Below are 17,071 nucleotides of genomic sequence, written 5' to 3' on the forward strand. Positions count from 1 at the left end.
GGGAATGGCTGGTTGGGGGTTATGGGGTACAGGGCTTGTCCTCTGGCAGCGCTGGCTCTGACCCAGCCCCAGGGGGTGGGGAATGGCGGGTTGGGGGGGGTTATGGGGTACAGGGCCTGTCCCCTTTGGCAGCGCTGGCTCTGACCAGCCCCAGGGGTGGGGAATGGCTGGTTGGGGGGCGTTATAGGGTACAGGGCCTGTCCCCTCTGGCAGCGCTGGCTCTGACCAGCCCCAGGGGGTGGGGAATGGTGGTTGGGGGGAGGTTATGGGGTACAGGGCCTGTCCCCTCTGGCAGCGCTGGCTCTGACCAGCCCCAGGGGGTGGGTAATGGGTGGGTGGGGGGGTTATGGGGTACAGGGCCTGTCCCCTCTGGCAGCGCTGGCTCTGACCAGCCCCAGGGGGTGGGGAATGGCTGGTTGGGGGGGGTTATGGGGTACAGGGCCTGTCCCCTCTGGCAGCGCTGGCTCTGACCAGCCCCAGGGGGTGGGGAATGGCTGGTTGGGGGGGTTATGGGGTACAGGGCCTGTCCCCTCTGGCAGCGCTGGCTCTGACCAGCCCCAGGGGGTGGGGAATGGCTGGTTGCGGGGGGTTATGGGGTACAGGGCCTGTCCCCTCTGGCAGCGCTGGCTCTGACCAGCCCCAGGGGGTGGGGAATGGCTGGTTGGGGGGGGTTATGGGGTACAGGGCCTGTCCCCTCTGGCAGCGCTGGCTCTGACCAGCCCCAGGTAGAGGCGGGCGGGCGAGGGTACTGCAGGGTACTGGTTCCAGTCGGCCCCCGGCTCAGGCACTCTGCCCCATTGCCCGTCCATGGCGTGAGCCCGGCGCTCTTCCCCCTGCAGATTTTCCTGTGGAGCCTGAAGGACAACGACCTGACGGGCATGGCCTTCATCGACACGCAGCTCTACATCCACCAGATGATCAGCGTCAAGAACTTCATCCTGGCGGCCGACGTCATGAAGAGCATCTCGCTGCTGCGCTACCAGGAGGAGAGCAAGACGCTGTCGCTCGTCAGCCGGGTGCGCTGGGAGGGGGGGGAGGCTCTGCGGGTAGGAGGGGGCTGCCCGGGGCCCAGAGCAGGGCTCAGTCGCTCCGGGACGCGGTGCTGGGCCCCCGCCCGCGGCTGTGTGCTCCCCCTGACCCCTGCTTCTCCTGCCGCAGGATGCCAAGCCCCTGGAGGTCTACAGCGTGGACTTCATGGTGGACACCGACCAGCTGGGCTTCCTGGGTAGGTTCCGCTCCTTCTCCATCCCCCGCACGTAGGGCTCGGCCAGGCCTCCTGCCCGGCGCCGTGGGATCATGGAGGCCAGCAAGGGAGGAGACCCCCGTGGGCAGCCCCGGTCCCGGCTGGGCGAGCTGGTGGGGCCGGAACTGCTCAGTGAACTGAGAGCTGCTGGGGGTGGGGGGTGTTGAGGGCAGAGCCAGCAGCCGCAGGTGGATCAGGATGGGAGCTGGAGCCAGGTTTGCACCCAGGGCGGGGGGCTGGAGCGTGCCCCCCATTGCAGGGGGGGGCTCTTGGGTAGCTGTGTGTGTTTGGCGGGGCTGAAATGCTGCCCACAGCAACGTTGCTGCTCTCTGCTCTCTCCCCGCAGTGTCGGATCGCGATCGCAACCTCATGGTCTATATGTACCTGCCTGAAGGTAAGGCCTTCCGCCCCCCCGCTTCTCAGCCAGCCCCCTGCCTGCCGGCCCCGGCCCGGGGCAGCCCCTGCTCGCCCAGCGACTCGCTCTGGGACTGGTCCCTTCCCCTCTAGTGTGGACACGATGACACTCGGATTTGTCAGGTGCTTGGAGCCCAACCAAACAGGCTGGAGAAGAGCCAAGTCCCTCAGCGGCTGCCGGCTGAGCCGTGTCGGGGGGAGGGAACAGCTTCTGCGGGTGCGGGCCAGGCGATCTGTCATTCACCCCCCGGGCCTCCGATGAGCCCAGGGACACCCCCCGTGAGCCTCCAGCTGCCAGAACCAGGGACTGGCTGACGGGACGGTCACTGAATCGCCCCACAAGCACTGGCACCGGCCACTGCTGGAAGACAGGTTACTAGGCCAGATGGGCCATCGGTCGGCCCTGCTGCAGCTGTTCCCCGTGGGGCTCTGAGTCTGGCCTGTTGCAGGGCCGGGTAATAATACTGTAGGGCTGCATGTAAACAAATCCACAGGAACATCTAACAACCTGCAGCCCCCTGACCCTGGGGCTGGAAATTCCTTCCTGCTGCAGCCGGAGCTGGGTGGGAGCCTGGGGCCTCTGGCTAGTCCAGCCCCTTCAGGACTGCAGCCCATGGAGACTCCAGCTCCCAGCATGCCATGCTCCATCGCTTCCAGAGCGGAGCATGCTGGGAGCTGGAGTCTCCATGGGCCACACCGCGCCCTGATGGAGTTGCTCCCGCTCCTTCTCTTAGCCAAGGAGAGCTTCGGTGGGATGCGGCTGCTGCGCAGGGCCGACTTCCACGTGGGCACCCATGTCAACACCTTCTGGAGGACGCCCTGCCGCTGGGCCACCGACGGCGCCACCAAGAAGTCCAGCGCCTGGGAGAGCAAGCACATCACCTGGTTCGGTAGGCTGGGCTCCGGCCCACAGGGGGCAGCGCGGCGCCCAGTTCTGACCCCACCCACGCACTGGGGGAGCGGCCGGGCCGGGCCTCTGTAGTGCCAGGAGCTGGACAAACTGAGACGGTGCCTGTGCCGAGCATAGGGTGACCAGACGTCCCGTGTTTGTCCCGCGTCCTGACCAACGTTAGGTCGGGACACTGGACAAACAAGCAAAGGCTCCGGAGCGGCTTGCGCCCTCCCCCGCCCCGACTTCGCCCCCTCCTTCCCCCATTGGATCCCTCCCCAAATCCCCGCCCCCAGCCAAGCACGCCATGGCCAGGAGACGCTTGCGGAGGGAGGAGGAATCGGGGGTGGGGTTTTGTTTGGTTTTTTGCTCTGCCGCCACTTTTTCCCCCTCTGCTCCCGCCCTGCCCCCCGCGTCCCGATATTTGCCCTGGGTGATCTGGTCACCCTAGCCGAGCAGCTTGCCCTCTGCGGAGCAGCTGCCACGTGGGTTGGGGCGTGGAGAAGGTGGAGACTCTCCACGCCTGCCGTCCGCGTGGGGCTGTGCTCTGGAGGCCTCGCCCCAGAGGCCTCCAGCCAGGCTGCCATGGGCCGGGGAGGCAGGCAAAGCAGGAAGAGGTGGGTGGACCAGCAGGGGGCAGCAGGTCTGCCGGGGGGTCGTGGAGGTGGGTGGGAGGAGCTCGTGTTCAGGGCCGGGAGGCGGAGAAGCCGCATGGTGGCTCATGGGGGCAGATGGGGTTGGAGTGACGGGCCAAGGAGAGGAAGGGCGGAGTGGGCATCAGGTGCAGTTGTGGGGCCATGGGGGGGTGCACAGCCTGTGAGGGGAGCAGGGGCTCGCCTGGGGCGGTGGGAAGTGCGTCCCAGCACGGTGGGGCTAGCGGGCAGGGAAGGAGCCGGGGCTGCCAGTCTCTGCTGCAGTGGAAGGTGTTACCTTGCAGGGGGCACCTGGGTCCCGTTACCCAGGGCTCGCTGCTGGCCCAGCCCCGGGAGCCTCCCCTCCAAGCGGGGTTTCCGGGGTTCCCTGACGGGCCGTTCTCTCCCCAGCCACGCTGGACGGCGGGATCGGCCTCCTCCTGCCCATGCTGGAGAAGACGTACCGGCGCCTGCTGATGCTGCAAAATGCCCTCACCACCATGCTGTCGCACCATGCCGGCCTCAACCCCCGAGCCTTCAGGTACCGCCCTGCTCCCCACCTCCCCTCTGCTGTGTGCCTGGGCCGAGCTCTGTGGGTGCCGTGAGGAAAGATGGCATTGAGCCTGCCTGACCCTGGAGGGGCAGGGATCAGCTACCGGGTGCCGGTACCCGGTACCCTCGGCCAGAGGGAAGGGCCCTGGGCTCAGCTGCCCCTTGCCAGGAGATGGGGTGAAGTGTCTCCAGTGTCACTCTACAGCAAGGGGGGACAGACCTCGAAGCCGGCTGTGGGGCTCCTGGGGCAGGCCAGCCTCTCCTAGGACTCCATGCAGGGGGAGGGGGTGTCCTCTGCTAGGGCCCTGGGGGAGAGGAGCTGGGGCTCCAGGTGGCCCCCCTGGCCGTAGCACGACCCTGCCCTCCCACCAGCCTCACCGAGGTCAGCTGCTCCCTGCAGGGGGACACCTGGGCCGTCCTATGTGCCCTGAGAAGGTGGGAAGGGGGCAGCAGTGGGGGGCAGGCCAGCCTGGCCTGAGAACGTGGGAAGGGGGCAGCAGTGGGGGGCAGGCCAGCCTGGCCCGCGGCCCCCCCCCCCAGGCTCCCCGCCGGTAGCTGCAGCTCCTCTCGCGCAGGATGCTGCATGTGGACCGCCGGATCCTGCAGAACGCCGTCCGCAACATCCTGGATGGGGAGCTGCTGAGCCGTTATCTCTACCTCAGCGCCATGGAGCGCAGCGAGCTGGCCAAGAAGATCGGCACCACGCCAGACATAGTGAGTAGCCAGCCCCCCGGCTCGGCCTGCGGCGGGGGTTCGGCAGGGCCCTGCCCTCACCTGCCTGCTTCTTTCCCTGCAGATCCTGGAGGACTTGTTGGAAATCGACCGCGTCACGGCTCATTTCTAACGGACTCTGGGTCGACGGGGCCAGCGCCTGCCCCAGCTCTTGTAAATTCCTTGGCGGCCGGGCCCAGCTTTGTATGAATGGGGGGAGGGGGGGGGTTTGTAAAGAAAAAGCACAACGTGCTCGTGGCTGTGGTGTTTGCTGGGTGAGGGGGTTGGCTGGGGGGAGAGACGCTGGCCCTCCAGCTGCAGCGGGCTGGGTGAAGGGGCAGGCATGCGCCTGGCTGGAGAAGTGGGGGTCCCGGCCCCACCGTACAAGCTGCCGGAAAGCCATGAAGCGAGGGGGCCTGGCTCCCCCCGCCGCTCCCCTTGCAGCACCACTGACCACCCACTGTGGGGCACGTTTTATTAGTGTAAGATCAGAGTCTGTGTGGCCCCCGGAGCCGATGCAGCCACAGGGAACAGCCCAGGCTCCCGGTGGCAAGGCACTGCCCCAGCGTCCAGTCCGGCCGGCCCGCGAGGCACAGCAGGCCCGGCTCCGCTAGGCCTGGAGGTACTCGTAGATTTGCTCGCTCTCAGAGAGGAAGCCCACGTAGGCGAGGAAGCGAATGAGGGAGGCCATCAGCCTCATGGAGAACATCTCCTTCCTGGGGAGGAAGCAAGAGCCAGCATGGAGCGTGTGCCAGCAGCACCCCCCCGGGGCGGGTGCCCGCGCGGCCCCGCGTCGAGCCAACCCCGGTGCCGGAGCCCGCCCGCGTCGAGCCAACCCCGCGTCGGGAGCCCGCGCCCCGCGTCGAGCCAACCCCGCGTCGGGAGCCCGCGCCCCGGTCGAGCCAACCCCGGGGAGCCCGCGCCCCAGCGTCGAGCCAACCTCCGGGCCGGAGCCCACGCCCCCCCCCCGGTCGAGCCAACCCCGGGCCGGAGCCACGCCCCGCGTCGAGCCAACCCCCGCGGGAGCCCGCGCGCCAACCCCGTGCGGAGCCCGCGCCCGTCGAGCCAACCCCGGGGCCGAGCCCGCGCCCGCGTCGAGCCAACCCCGGGCCGGAGCCCACGCGCCCCCGCGTCGAGCCAACCCCGGGCCGGAGCCCGCGCGCCCACCCCGGTCGAGCCAACCCCGGGGCCGGAGCCCACGCACCCCCCCCCGGGTCAAGCCAGCCCCCTGGTGCCGGAGCCCGCGCGCCCCCCCTACCTGAGGGCGATCTCGAACTTGAGGCTCTCCCACTTCACCCGGAGCCAGCAGAAGAGGCTGCTGCTGCGGATGCCTGAGGAGCTGTGGCCAGCGATCCGGCTCCAGCCCTTCACGGCGCTGTGGGGACAGAGGGGCCAGGTCAGGCCCGAGGCATCACCCTCTGCCCTGGGCCCAGCCCCACGCCGGCCCGGCCGGGCGGGCTCAGCTCCCTGGCTGCGGCCTGTGGCCCCCTCACCTCTTGCCCATGACGAAGTAGCGGTCGACGGGGGCGCCCAGGGCGATGTTGATGCTCCGCACCGTGTTGATGTTGCGGAAGACGAGCAGCATGGGCCGGGGCAGGTCCTTGAGCACCTGCATGATGCGATCGAAGTGGTGCTGGGCCATGGCCTGCATGTAGCGCGTCTCCTCCCACGTCAGGATGTTGGCCAGCCTCAGCTGCCCCATGTGGATGGGCCTCTGCATCAGGATCTCGCAGAAGAGGAAATAATCTGGGGCAAGGCCAGGCCTGGCCGTCAGGGGAGCCGGGGCAGAGCCCAGGGGCCCAGGCTAGCGGCCGGAGGCTCTGAGTGAACCAGCCCCCCAGCATGGGAATTGCCTGGGGCCCCTCTCACCGTGTCCCCCACGCCCAGAGCCCCCCCAAGCCCCCACTCACCCTTCACGCCCAGCTCGGCGGAGCAGGCCCTCATGCCCGCGTCATCCCGCAGGATGATGGCTCGCCACAGCTTGCACAGTGCCGTCCGGTCCCTGCCACGGGGAGAGGGCCCGTGTCACCCAGGGCTGCCTGCCCCACGGGGGGTGGAGACGGGCCCTGGAGCGCTGCCCCCCGCCCGGTCCCTACCTCTCACTGAGGAACTCGTAGAGCCCGTGATCCAGCAGCACCAGCTGGGCCTTCCCGTCGGGGCCCCTCCGCACCAGCACTGCAACACAGAGCGGGTCACTGCACGGCGCCCTGGGCCCGGGCACCCAACCTGCTTCCACCACTGGCCGCCTCCCCTCGGCGCTCTGGGCGGGGAGGGACCCCCTGTCCCCGGCCCAGCCTGGGCAGTGCTGGCCCAGGGAGACCCTTTCCCTGCTCCCCCAGCCCCCGTACCGTTCCCAGGGTGCGGGTCCGCATGGATGAAGCCTGTGTAGAAGATCTGCTCGGCGAACATCTGGATCAGCTTGTCTGCGGTCTGCAAGAGGGCGAGACGGGGTGAGCCAGAGCGCCCCGAGGTGCAGAGGGGGCTCACGGGCAGGGTACATTGACCAGCGACGGCCCCTCAGCAGGTGCCATCCTGCAGCGCTCGCCGAACGGGGGGGCTCTGCCTGCCGGTGAATGCAGCTGCCTCTGGAGTGGACCGTCTCCACCTCGCAGCATGGGGGTGGGGAGCTTAAACGTGGCAGCCCTATGCCCAGGGCAGGTTCCCAGAATCCACTGGGACTCTGCCCCTTGGGCCCTACTTCCTGGTCCCCAGGGAGCTGGGCTCCCGCTTCGCCGAACGGCAGCGCCTCACTCACGTCTTTGAGGTCCAGCCCCTGCGCCCTGATGCTCTCCACGTTGTTGATTTTGCAGCCTTCGCAGTAATCTGCCGTCAGGACTCTCTGGGGGGAGCAGACGGGGGTCAGGAGGAGCCGGGGCCCTGCTCTCCCAGGGGGCAGCCAGCAGCTCCTCGCCCCCTGCTATGGCCCCAGGGTACAGGCAGGTCCAGGTACCAGGGCGAGGGGGTCTCCTGTGCCCCCTGGGGGAGGAGCTGCTCTGGCAGTGAGGGGGTGACCCCAGCTGCCTCCCAGGGCTCAACCCACCCGGCCACAGAGCAGGGGGGTGTCTGCAGCTGCCCCAGCCCAGCAGCTTAGGCTGCAGCCAGGCGTCCCACCCAGCTGGCTGCTGGAGATGGGGCCCAGCCGTCCCGCGTCCCCACCTTGCTGCACTTGTCCCAGTGCACCTTGGGGATCACAACGTAGGGGAAGTGGTGCAGGTCCCGGGCACAGCGCTCCGCGTTCCGGCCCTCGTTCTCGAAGTCCAGCTCCTGGGCCAGCGTCTCCTTCAGGTCCTGCGGAGAGAGAGGGCAGGGGCAGGCGGGCTAGCGCGAGCGTTCCCACGCCAAGGTGGGCACACGGCCCGCAGCATGGGGCACCGACTGCCCCCATGTCAACCCCCCGCTGGGGGAGCCGCTCGGTGCCTCGTCGTGCCGGCACAAAGGGAAGCTCCTGGCCTGGGATGCCCGGGGCAGGGCCCACGGGCAGGTGCTAAGAGCGCAGGCTGCTGCGGCACTAGCTGGGTATGGGTCCAAGGGGCTCGGGCGGCGCCGGTACCTTCAGGACCCAGCTGAACCCAAAGCTGGGGTGCATGAACTCGACGATGCGCAGCAGCAGCTCCAGCGTGCGGATGTCCCCGTCAAACCTGTCCCTCAGGTCGATGTACTGCACCTGGGGAGGCGGAGACGGAGCGCGCTGGGACCCCGCCTCGGCTGCTGGCTGCCCGCAGAGACGCCCAGCCACACGGGCATCCCAGGGCCCAGAATGCAATTCACCACCCCCAGCCTGGGACCAGGCCCCACCACATGCAGGGGGGCTCGGCTTGGCAGCACCAGGGTCGGGCAGCGCCCCCTGCAGGCAGGACTCAGACTGCAGCCCCACGGAGCCGGCAGCATCCTGGCTCCTAGTGCTGGGTATCTGTGCCCAGGAGGCGCCCGGCAGGGATCGGGGCCGCTCCATGCTGGGTGCTGCACACCCCTGCCTGGGGCAGAGCCTCCATCTCCCTCCTGGCCCCAGCCCTGGGGGAGCAGCTGCTGGAGACTTCCCATGCAGGCGAGTCCTGGGACTTGCCTCAGGTCCTGGCCTGTCCTCCACCCTGCAGGCCCCCTCCAGCAGCCTGAGCCGCCTGCCCCTGCCCCCACCCCCACCCAGCAGCATGGGGCTGCTCTCAGCCCAGGCTGGGGCCAGGACTCGGGGGCCCCTCCGGCTCCAGGACCCAGCCACACCCGCCCTGCCAGCTCACGCACCTTCACAGCCACCAGGGTGCCGTCCTGGAGCCGGGCCTTGTGCACCTGAGCCAGGCTGGCTGCGGCCATGGGCTGGTAGTTGAACTCCCGGAAGAGCGCGTCGGCCGTGGCTTTGAAATCTTCCAGGAACAACTCATCCACCTGCGGCAGGAGACGGGGAGCGCTGGCCGTCAGGGAGCTGCCCTCCGGCACCGGCTCGTGCCCAGAGAGGGCAGGGGCAGCCGGAGACGCCACATGCGGGGGCGCTGGTTCTGAGCGGCCCCAAGGCAGCGGAGACCAAACTGGAGTTTCCAGCTGTACCCGGTGTGCTGTGAGTTGGGGGGGTCTGTCGGGCAGGTGTCCCCCTCACCCAGCCTGCAGAAGCAGCCAGCGCCCATGCTCCAGAGGGCGGGGGGCCCGGGCGGGTGCTCAGTGGCATCCAGGAGCAGTCAGTGGTGTGCAGAATGGAGAGCTCTGCCCAGCCCACCCCTGGTGAAGCTAGGGGCAGAGGGGGCTCCAGGGCTGCCAGCCTGGCCCCTTGCTCTGGGGGCAGTGGTGGTGCCTAAGGAGAGGCCCGTCTCCAGGAGCCCCATGGAGCCCGCTGCTCTGCCCCGGGGAGCCGGCCCTCACCTCCCCGTCTCCAGGAGCCCCGGGGAGCCGGCACTCACCTCCCCACACCCCGTCCCCAGGGAGCCGGCACTCACCTCCCCGCACCCCGTCCCCAGGAGCCCCGGGGAGCCGGCACTCACCTCCCCGCACCCCGTCCCCAGGGAGCCGGCACTCACCTCCCCGCAGCCCCTCCTGAGGGCCTGGTCCTCCAGCACACGCAAGGTGCTGATGTACTCGGGCGGCAGGAGGTGGTTGAAGGCGCACAGGCCCTGGCCCAGCTTGATGTACAGGCCCCCGTTGTAGATGGCGCCTTGCACCAGGCGGTCGGCTGCCCGCTGGTGACAGGCTGACATCACCTCCTTGTACTCTGGGCTGTTCTGACGACAAAGACACGCGGCGGGGAGCAGCTGTTAGCACTGGGGGGGGAACGGCCAGCAGGGGGCGCAGGCACCTGGGTGCAGCCAGCAGGGGGTGTCTGGTCCCGACCAGCAGGGGGCGCAGGCGCCTGGGTGCAGCCAGTAGGGGGTGTCTGGTCCCGGCCAGCAGGGGGCACAGGCACCTGGGTGCGGCCAGCAGGGGGCGCAGGCACCTGGGTGCGGCCAGCAGGGGGTGTCTGGTCCCGGCCAGCAGGGGCGAGGCGCCTGGGTGCGGCCAGCAGCGCCTGGGTGCGGCCAGCAGAGGGTGTCTGGTCTCGGCCAGCAGGGCGCGGCGCCTGGGTGCGGCCAGCAGGGTGTCTGGTCTCGGCCAGCAGGGGGCGCAGGCGCCTGGGTGCGGCCAGCAGGGGGTGTCTGGTCCCGGCCAGCAGGGGGCGCAGGCGCCTGGGTGCGGCCAGCAGGGGGCGCAGGCGCCTGGGTGCGGCCAGCAGAGGGTGTCTGGTCCCGGCCAGCAGGGGCGAGGCGCCTGGGTGCGGCCAGCAGGGGTGTCTGGTCCCGGCCAGCAGGGGGCGCAGGCACCTGGGTGCGGCCAGCAGGGGGCGCAGGCACCTGGGTGCGGCCAGCAGGGGGTGTCTGGTCCCGGCCAGCAGGGGGCGCAGGCGCCTGGGTGCGGCCAGCAGGGGGTGTCTGGTCCCGGCCAGCAGGGGGCGCAGGCGCCTGGGTGCGGCCAGCAGGGGGGGTCTGGTCGGCCAGCAGGGGCGCAGGCACCTGGGTGCGGCCAGCAGGGGCGAGGCACCTGGGTGCGGCCAGCAGGGGGTGTCTGGTCCCGGCCAGCAGGGGGCGCAGGCGCCTGGGTGCGGCCAGCAGGGGGTGTCTGGTCCCGGCCAGCAGGGGGCGCAGGCGCCTGGGTGCGGCCAGCAGGGGGTGTCTGGTCCCGGCCAGCAGGGGGCGCAGGCGCCTGGGTGCGGCCAGCAGGGGGTGTCTGGTCCCGGCCAGCAGGGGGCATGTCCCAAGCAATGAGGGGTAACGGGGCTGCAATGGAGGGACATGCTCACCAGCAGGGGGCGCTGCACAGCCAGGGAGACGGGCCCTGCCCAGGACACCAGCGGCAGCGGAGAGGCTCCCCCTCTGAAAACCCCTCCAGGCAGCATCAGCACACTGACCCCATGCCCATCACCGTGGGATCGGGGCGCCAGGCAGTGACCCGACTGGCTTTGGAGGGGACTGGCACTGGGTCACAGCCAAGGGACAGGCCGGTCCCCATGTGGCAGGGAACATACCTCGTCCACGCCCCGCAGCGTCACGTGGGCCGTCCGCCAGTAATCCAGCGAGATGCGCATGCCCAGGTACAGGGACCTGCGGGGACAGGGGGGATGGCTCAGCACGGCCATGGAAGGAGGGGTGGTGACTGGCCTGGGGCCAGCAGAGAACCCAGGAGTCCTGATTCCCCCTGCAGTGGGGCCTGGGAGCTCACGTCTTCCCCAGGCCCTAGAGTCACCTGGGTGGAGCGAGCCCCTTGTCCCCGGGCCCGGCCAACACCCACCTGCCGAAGCGCCCGACGCCCTCCACCAGCAGCCGCATCTTCCTCTGCTCCTGGGCGTCAGCCAGGCCGTAGCGTATCCAGGCCGCCAGGGGCAGCCCCAGCCCCGCAACCAGCAGCCCCTTCCGCAGCAGCCCCCTGTACCGGTCCCAGCTGGGGGGGACAAGGGGACAGCGGTGAGAGCCCCCCCATAACCTCCAGCCCCCCCATGTGACTGCCCTGCCCCCCCCGTGGCTACCACCCCCCTCCCTGCCATGGCCACCATGCCCCCGTGACCGCCCCACTCTCTTGTGACCTCTCCGGCCCCTGGGACCTCCCTGCCCCCAGTGCAGCAGAGCCAGGCCACACCCTCTCCAAACAGGCCTCGGCTGGCGGCACAGCAGGGCGAGCAGTGCCCAAGCCCCTGTGACACGGAGCCTGACCGGGTCACGTGACTAGCAGGCAAAATGACCCCAAATCTACCTTCACAGACACACTGGAGGAGTCTGTAAATGGCCATTGGCCAGTCCGTACACAGCTCCAGCCACAGCAGAGCCCAGAACCTGGACTGGGAGAGAATTTGCGGCGACTCCCGATTGCCTGTGGGCGTTGCTCGGGTCCGAGGTTCCCCGGGTAACCGGCCGGTTGTGTGTATAACAACCAACGGGAGGTGAATGCAACTAGTCCCGTGGGTGTACACGAAGCTCCACGCAGGGAGCCCTGCTGGCCAGCGGCTGTCGCAGCCTGCTGGAGATCGAGACAGGAACTCCAGGGCCCTGATCCTGTAGCTCACATGTGCTTAAGCTTCATCAGGGGAAGCTTGAGTCACAAGACTGAGGCGTCCAGCTCCAGTCTGGAGCCCCCTGCTCCTCCTCGTGGAAGGATCAGAACAAACTACGCACATGGACTGGAACCCAAGGAACCGATTCTGGCAAGAACTTTTTGCACTCAGCAGCTCACCGTGTCTGCTATGAAACGGATGGGAGAGTCTGTTCATAGCTGGATGTATAACCAGCCTTTAACCATGATCCCCTCTTGTCTTGGTTAAGAAATCTTAGCCTGGTTAATAAGAGCTGGCTGGAAGCGGGTGTTTCGGTGAGATCTGAGCTAGGGGATGATGTGTCCGATCCCTGGCGACTGGTAGAACTTTCTACCCACTGGGAATCCTCAGCGTGGCTGACGGCTGTCGGGGGGAGCCCAGGGCTGTGTTGGCTCCTGGGTCACCACCAAGGTATTAGAGAAGCTGTTTTGTGGCTGGCTGGGTGAATAACCCACCAGTCTTCGCAGTTTGCCCTGCCTGAGCAATCTCAGCGTCCCCCTCCCTGTTATTTCTGCCCAGCAGGCGGGTGCAGACAGGCCCGGGGCAGGGAATGTGGTGAGCACCATGGGGAGGAGCGTCTCCAACCCACCCAAGTGGGTAACAAGGGGACAGCCCCCCCGCCCCTGGGCTGGAGGGCTCCCGGCTCCCCGGGCGAAGGGCTTACCATTGCATCGGAGGGCTGGCCCTGTGTCGGCAGTGCAGGGCAGGCGGCTGCCACGGGCACCTCCTCTGCAGCAGGAGGGAGTGAAAGCGGCAGAGCTGCACCTGGGGGCCAAGGCACAACGATCAGTGGGACTCCGACAGTGCTGGCGAGGAACGGCCGCCCCGGCACTGCCTGCGGCACTCACTGCCACTGGGCAGCATGGAGCTGCCAGGGCCCAAGACATTCCCGGGGCACCAGCCAGAGCTCCCCCCATCCCCAGCTGCTCCCAGGGAAACACGGTGAGGCCCAGAACTGGCAGCGTGCCCATCCCACCATGCCTGGCTGCACCGCAGGCCACGCTTCTCGTGAGGGCAGCTCACGGCACCCGGAATGTGCCCGACACCTGTCATCAGAGCCTCAGCGTCCCAGAGCGCAGCACCAAGGCCCCACGGCACCGGCAACCACCTGCCGCCTCGACAGCACAGCTGCAGCCAGCGGCTGTTCACGACCACCACCCACAGCTGTGCAGAGCAGCGCACGAGGACTCCCACCCTCCCCGGCGCATCCTGCAGTGACGTGCCCCCGGGCACAAGACAAGCGGCAGAGCACGGAACGAGGGTGACCAGCTGTCCTGATTTATAGGGACAATCCCGATATTCGGGGCTTTGCCTTACACAGGCTCCTATCACCCTCCACCCCGTCCCCATTTTTCACACTTGCCAGCCGGTCACCCTACAGCAGAACCCAGGAGTCCTGCCGAGCAGGCCCCCTTCCCGCCAGCTGCCTGCGCTGGGGCACAGGAGGTGAGGAGGCGGTGAGGCGGAGCCAGCGCGTGCAGCCTGCTCGAACCGTTGGGATCAGCACCGCGTTGTTACGCTGTGCAAACGGGGGTTGTGTCGCTCGCACGCACGTGCCGGGGAGCAGTTTGCCTCAGCCCCTGGGGAAGTCAGAAAGCAGGCGCTGGCTGGGGTCTGGGTCTGGGTCTGGGCCGGCCGGCCTAGGAGAACGCGTTCCCCCCCAGGAGCCCGAGCAGCGCAGCCCGCACAAGCCCCACGGCGCGGAGCCGCCTGCCAGCCGCACTCAGTAACAAAGAGCAGCCGCCGCCTGCCTGCGCGTTGGTTCCTTCTTCCAAAGGTTCTAGAGACCAAACGCCGCTGGAGCCAAACGCTGGCCCAAAGCCCGAGCAGCTCAATGGGGTGGGGGGTCAGGTCCTGTCCCCGGGGTGGGTGGGTGAAACCGGGAGGGGAGGGTTCGGGCTCGGGTCCTGCCCCCAGGGTGGTGGGTGACGACGGGGGAGGAGGGGTCGGGTCCTGCCCCCAGGGTGGTGGGTGAAGCAGGGAGAGGGGGGTCGGGTCCTGTCCCCGGGGTGGTGGGTGAAACCGGGGGAGGAGGGGTCAGGTCCTGTCCCCAGGGTGGTGGGTGACGCCGGGGGTGGCGGGGTCGGGTCCTGTCCCCAGGGTGGTGGGTGATGCCGGGATCGGGTTCTGCGCTCAGGGTGGTGGGTGAAGCAGGGAGAGGGGGGTCGGGTCCTGCCCCCAGGGTGGTGGGTGAAGCAGGGAGAGGGGGGTCGGGTCCTGCCCCCAGGGTGGTGGGTGACGCCGGGGGAGGAGGGGTCGGGTCCTGTCCCCGGGGTGGTGGGTGACGCAGGGAGAGGGGGGTCGGGTCCTGTCCCCAGGGTGGTGGGTGACGCCGGGGGAGGAGGGGTCGGGTCCTGTCCCCAGGGTGGTGGGTGATGCCGGGGGAGGAGGGGTCAGGTCCTGTCCCCGGGGTGGTGGGTGATGGTGGGATCGGGTTCTGCGCTCAGGATGGTGGGTGAAGCAGGGAGAGGGGGGTCGGGTCCTGTCCCCAGGGTGGTGGGTGATGCCGGGGAAGGAGGGGTCGGGTCCTGTCCCCAGGGTGGTGGGTGATGCCGGGATCGGGTTCTGCGCTCAGGGTGGTGGGTGAAGCAGGGAGAGGGGGGTCGGGTCCTGTCCCCGGGGTGGTGGGTGAAGCAGGGAGAGGGGGGTCGGGTCCTGTCCCCGGGGTGGTGGGTGATGCCGGGGGAGGAGGGGTCAGGTCCTGTCCCATAGGGTTGGGCCCAGCTCTGGCCGTTGTCTCTCGCCACAGCATCATGTGACACAAAGAGGTGGGGGCCTTCCCCGTGGCACCCGCTTTATCCCTTTCCAGGCCCTGGCGCCACCAGGCTGCTGCTCCGCATCGGGCTGTGGAGGGCCAAATAAAATGATCTGGGGCCCCGACGTGGCCCTGGGCTGCCCATCCCTGGTGTAGGGTCCCCGGCACAGTGCCCAACCCAGACAGTCCCTGCCCCCGCCCCCAGGAGCCGGCGGGCGAACCCAGCTTCCCCCCGTGGGTGCTGACTGCACAACGCCTGGCTGAACCGCGGGCTCGGCACCCTGGCTCCTGCCTTCGCGCCCTCCCCAGTGCCACCCAGCGAGAGGAGAGGCGGCAGATCTGCACCCCGGGCAGCACCATGGGGGCACCCCCCTGTCCCTGTCTGGGAGCCCAGCACGGGCACTCGCAAGGAGCAGGCGGCTGTTTCCAGCCTCAGGCCAGATTAACAACTTGTCCTTGAGGGAGGGAGGGAACACGAAATCAAGGGGCCTCCCGCCTGTCCCAAGGCAGAGCGGTTCAAGGCTGCAGCCGCAGCCCCCTCTCCTCCCCCCGTCACAGCCCCCCAGCCGGCCTTGGCACGTCGCCTTCAGAAATCTGTTTCCCAATCAGCCTCGGGGTGTTTTTCCAGTGCCAGGCACGCTGGGCAGATCTGGGGCCTGGGCGCAAACAGCCTCCCCTGGCCTGGGAGCGAGGGCTCCGAGACACCAGCCCTGCCTGGCAAGGGCCCCCGGGGCCGTGTCCCAGCTGGGGCAACCTCTGGGGCAGACCAGGCCTGGGGAGCCCGGGCTGCACCGCCCGGGAGCAGGCATCCGCCTCCCCTGCCCATCCACACTAGCCGGCCACAGGGGCTGCCTGCCACGTGCTAGCCCCATGGTCAGGGCGGGGCAGAGACCGACTCCCCAGGGCGTCTGTGCCAGGGCGGGGCGGGGTCTGGGGCAGAACTGGCAGCACGGAAGGTTGGGGCTCTCGGACTGTGGGCGCCCCAGGCTACTGCAGAACCTGGCGCCATGGGGTGTGTGTACCGTAATGCCCACAAGACCCAGCACTGGGGGGGGGGGCGGTACCGTAATGCCCACAACACCCAGCACTGTCGGGGGGGGGCGGTACCGTAATGCCCACAAGACCCAGCACAGTCGGGGGGGCGGTACCGTAATGCACACAGTAATGGACCTAATAATCAACCCTTGGGAAGCAAGGGGCGGGGGTGGTACCGTAATGCACCCAATAACTAGCCAGCAAGAGGTACCAGGGTTGGGGGGGGTACCGTAATCATACAATATGCAGCCCTTAGAAAGTGGTTGGCGGGAGGGGGGGGTACCGTAATGCAAACAATAGCCAGCCCGCGAGAAGCACGCAGGGGCGATACCGTAAACACAGTAACCAGACCGCGGGAAGCACGGGGGAGGAGTATCGTAAAGCGCACAGCAGCCAGCACGCGGGAAGCACGGGGGGGGGGGGGGGTACCGTAATGCACCCACTAACGAGCCCACGGGAAGTACCGGGGCGGTACCGTAATGCACACAATAGCCAGCCCGCGGGAAGTACCGGGGCGATACCGTAAACCCAGTAGCCAGCCCGCGGGACGCACGGGGGGGGGGGAGAGTACCGTACTTTGCACAATAGCCAGCCCGCGGGAAGTACCGGGGCGATACCGTAAACCCAGTAGCCCGCCCGCGGGAAGCACGGAGGGGGTTAGTACCGTAATGCGCACAATAGCCAGCCCGCGGGAAGTACCGGGGCGGTACCGTAATGCACATAATAGCCAGGCCGCGGGAAGCAGGCGGGGGCGGGGGCGATACCGTAAACCCAGCAGCCAGCCCGCGGGCGGAGGAGCGGCCAGCCCCAGCCCCGGCCGCCTCCCGCCCCGCAGCCAGGTGGACCCAGGCCCCGGGGTCCGGTCCCGGCAGCCCCCGCCCAGGCGTGGGGCCCGCAGTTCTCCTCACCGTCCGCCGCAGCTCCATGACCGCCGCTGTCAGCGTCCGCTACCGCCGCCACGGGCCGCCAGGACTCCGCCCCCTCACTCACCCGCGCGGTGATTGGCCCGCCCGCTCCCAGGCTCCACCCCCTCCACCAGGGCGAACGCCGATTGGGCCGCCTGGATCGGGGCGCCTCTCCTGCCCGGCTCTGACGGGACCCTGCGGACCCAGGCCCCGCCTCCATCCTACACAGCGCTCGCTGATTGGCCCGCACGCCCCCTTCGCCGTGGTGGGCAGAATGGGCGGTGCCCCAAGCTGGCCCCGCCCCCGAAGCGGGAAGGGCGGGGCTGGTCCCGCTCCGCCCCCGCCCCTTGTGGTCGGGAGTTCCGCAGGCCGCGGCTCTGGCGGCTGGGGGCCGG

General features: G+C 69.0%; 2 protein-coding genes across 6 annotated transcripts in view; one reads left to right on the forward strand and one right to left on the reverse strand.

Moving 5' to 3' along the window:
- The window catches only part of CPSF1 (cleavage and polyadenylation specific factor 1), a 35,884-nt gene extending 31,206 nt beyond the window's left edge, over positions 1 to 4,678 (forward strand). For all 3 annotated transcript variants that reach the window (XM_039525495.1, XM_039525496.1, XM_039525497.1), the window contains exons 32-38: positions 840 to 1,016; positions 1,159 to 1,225; positions 1,590 to 1,637; positions 2,392 to 2,547; positions 3,590 to 3,719; positions 4,306 to 4,444; positions 4,527 to 4,678. In XM_039525495.1, coding sequence (XP_039381429.1) covers positions 840 to 1,016; positions 1,159 to 1,225; positions 1,590 to 1,637; positions 2,392 to 2,547; positions 3,590 to 3,719; positions 4,306 to 4,444; positions 4,527 to 4,574 — 765 coding nt within the window. In that variant the 3' untranslated portion in view covers positions 4,575 to 4,678. The remainder of the gene's footprint in view (positions 1 to 839; positions 1,017 to 1,158; positions 1,226 to 1,589; positions 1,638 to 2,391; positions 2,548 to 3,589; positions 3,720 to 4,305; positions 4,445 to 4,526) is intronic.
- Positions 4,653 to 16,757, reverse strand: ADCK5 (aarF domain containing kinase 5). Of its 3 annotated transcripts, none has more exons than XM_039525499.1 (15): positions 16,680 to 16,757; positions 12,646 to 12,746; positions 11,186 to 11,335; positions 10,923 to 10,998; positions 9,445 to 9,645; positions 8,681 to 8,821; positions 7,992 to 8,105; positions 7,598 to 7,729; positions 7,197 to 7,280; positions 6,790 to 6,871; positions 6,538 to 6,616; positions 6,352 to 6,443; positions 5,935 to 6,050; positions 5,700 to 5,816; positions 4,653 to 5,157 (listed from the first exon to the last, which is right to left on the reverse strand). In XM_039525499.1, exons 1-15 carry the CDS (start codon positions 16,695 to 16,697, stop codon positions 5,086 to 5,088), a joined length of 1,575 nt encoding a protein of 524 aa, XP_039381433.1. In that variant the 5' UTR covers positions 16,698 to 16,757; the 3' UTR covers positions 4,653 to 5,085. The 3 variants fall into 3 exon arrangements, with proteins under 3 accessions (XP_039381433.1, XP_039381432.1, XP_039381434.1); XM_039525498.1 differs by having other exon boundaries at positions 5,935 to 6,187; XM_039525500.1 differs by lacking the exons at positions 6,352 to 6,443; positions 6,538 to 6,616 and having other exon boundaries at positions 5,935 to 6,187.
- Positions 16,758 to 17,071: the final 314 nt, after the last annotated feature.

This window comes from Mauremys reevesii, linkage group 2, assembly GCF_016161935.1.
Source record: "Mauremys reevesii isolate NIE-2019 linkage group 2, ASM1616193v1, whole genome shotgun sequence".
Taxonomy (NCBI): Eukaryota; Metazoa; Chordata; order Testudines; family Geoemydidae; genus Mauremys; species Mauremys reevesii.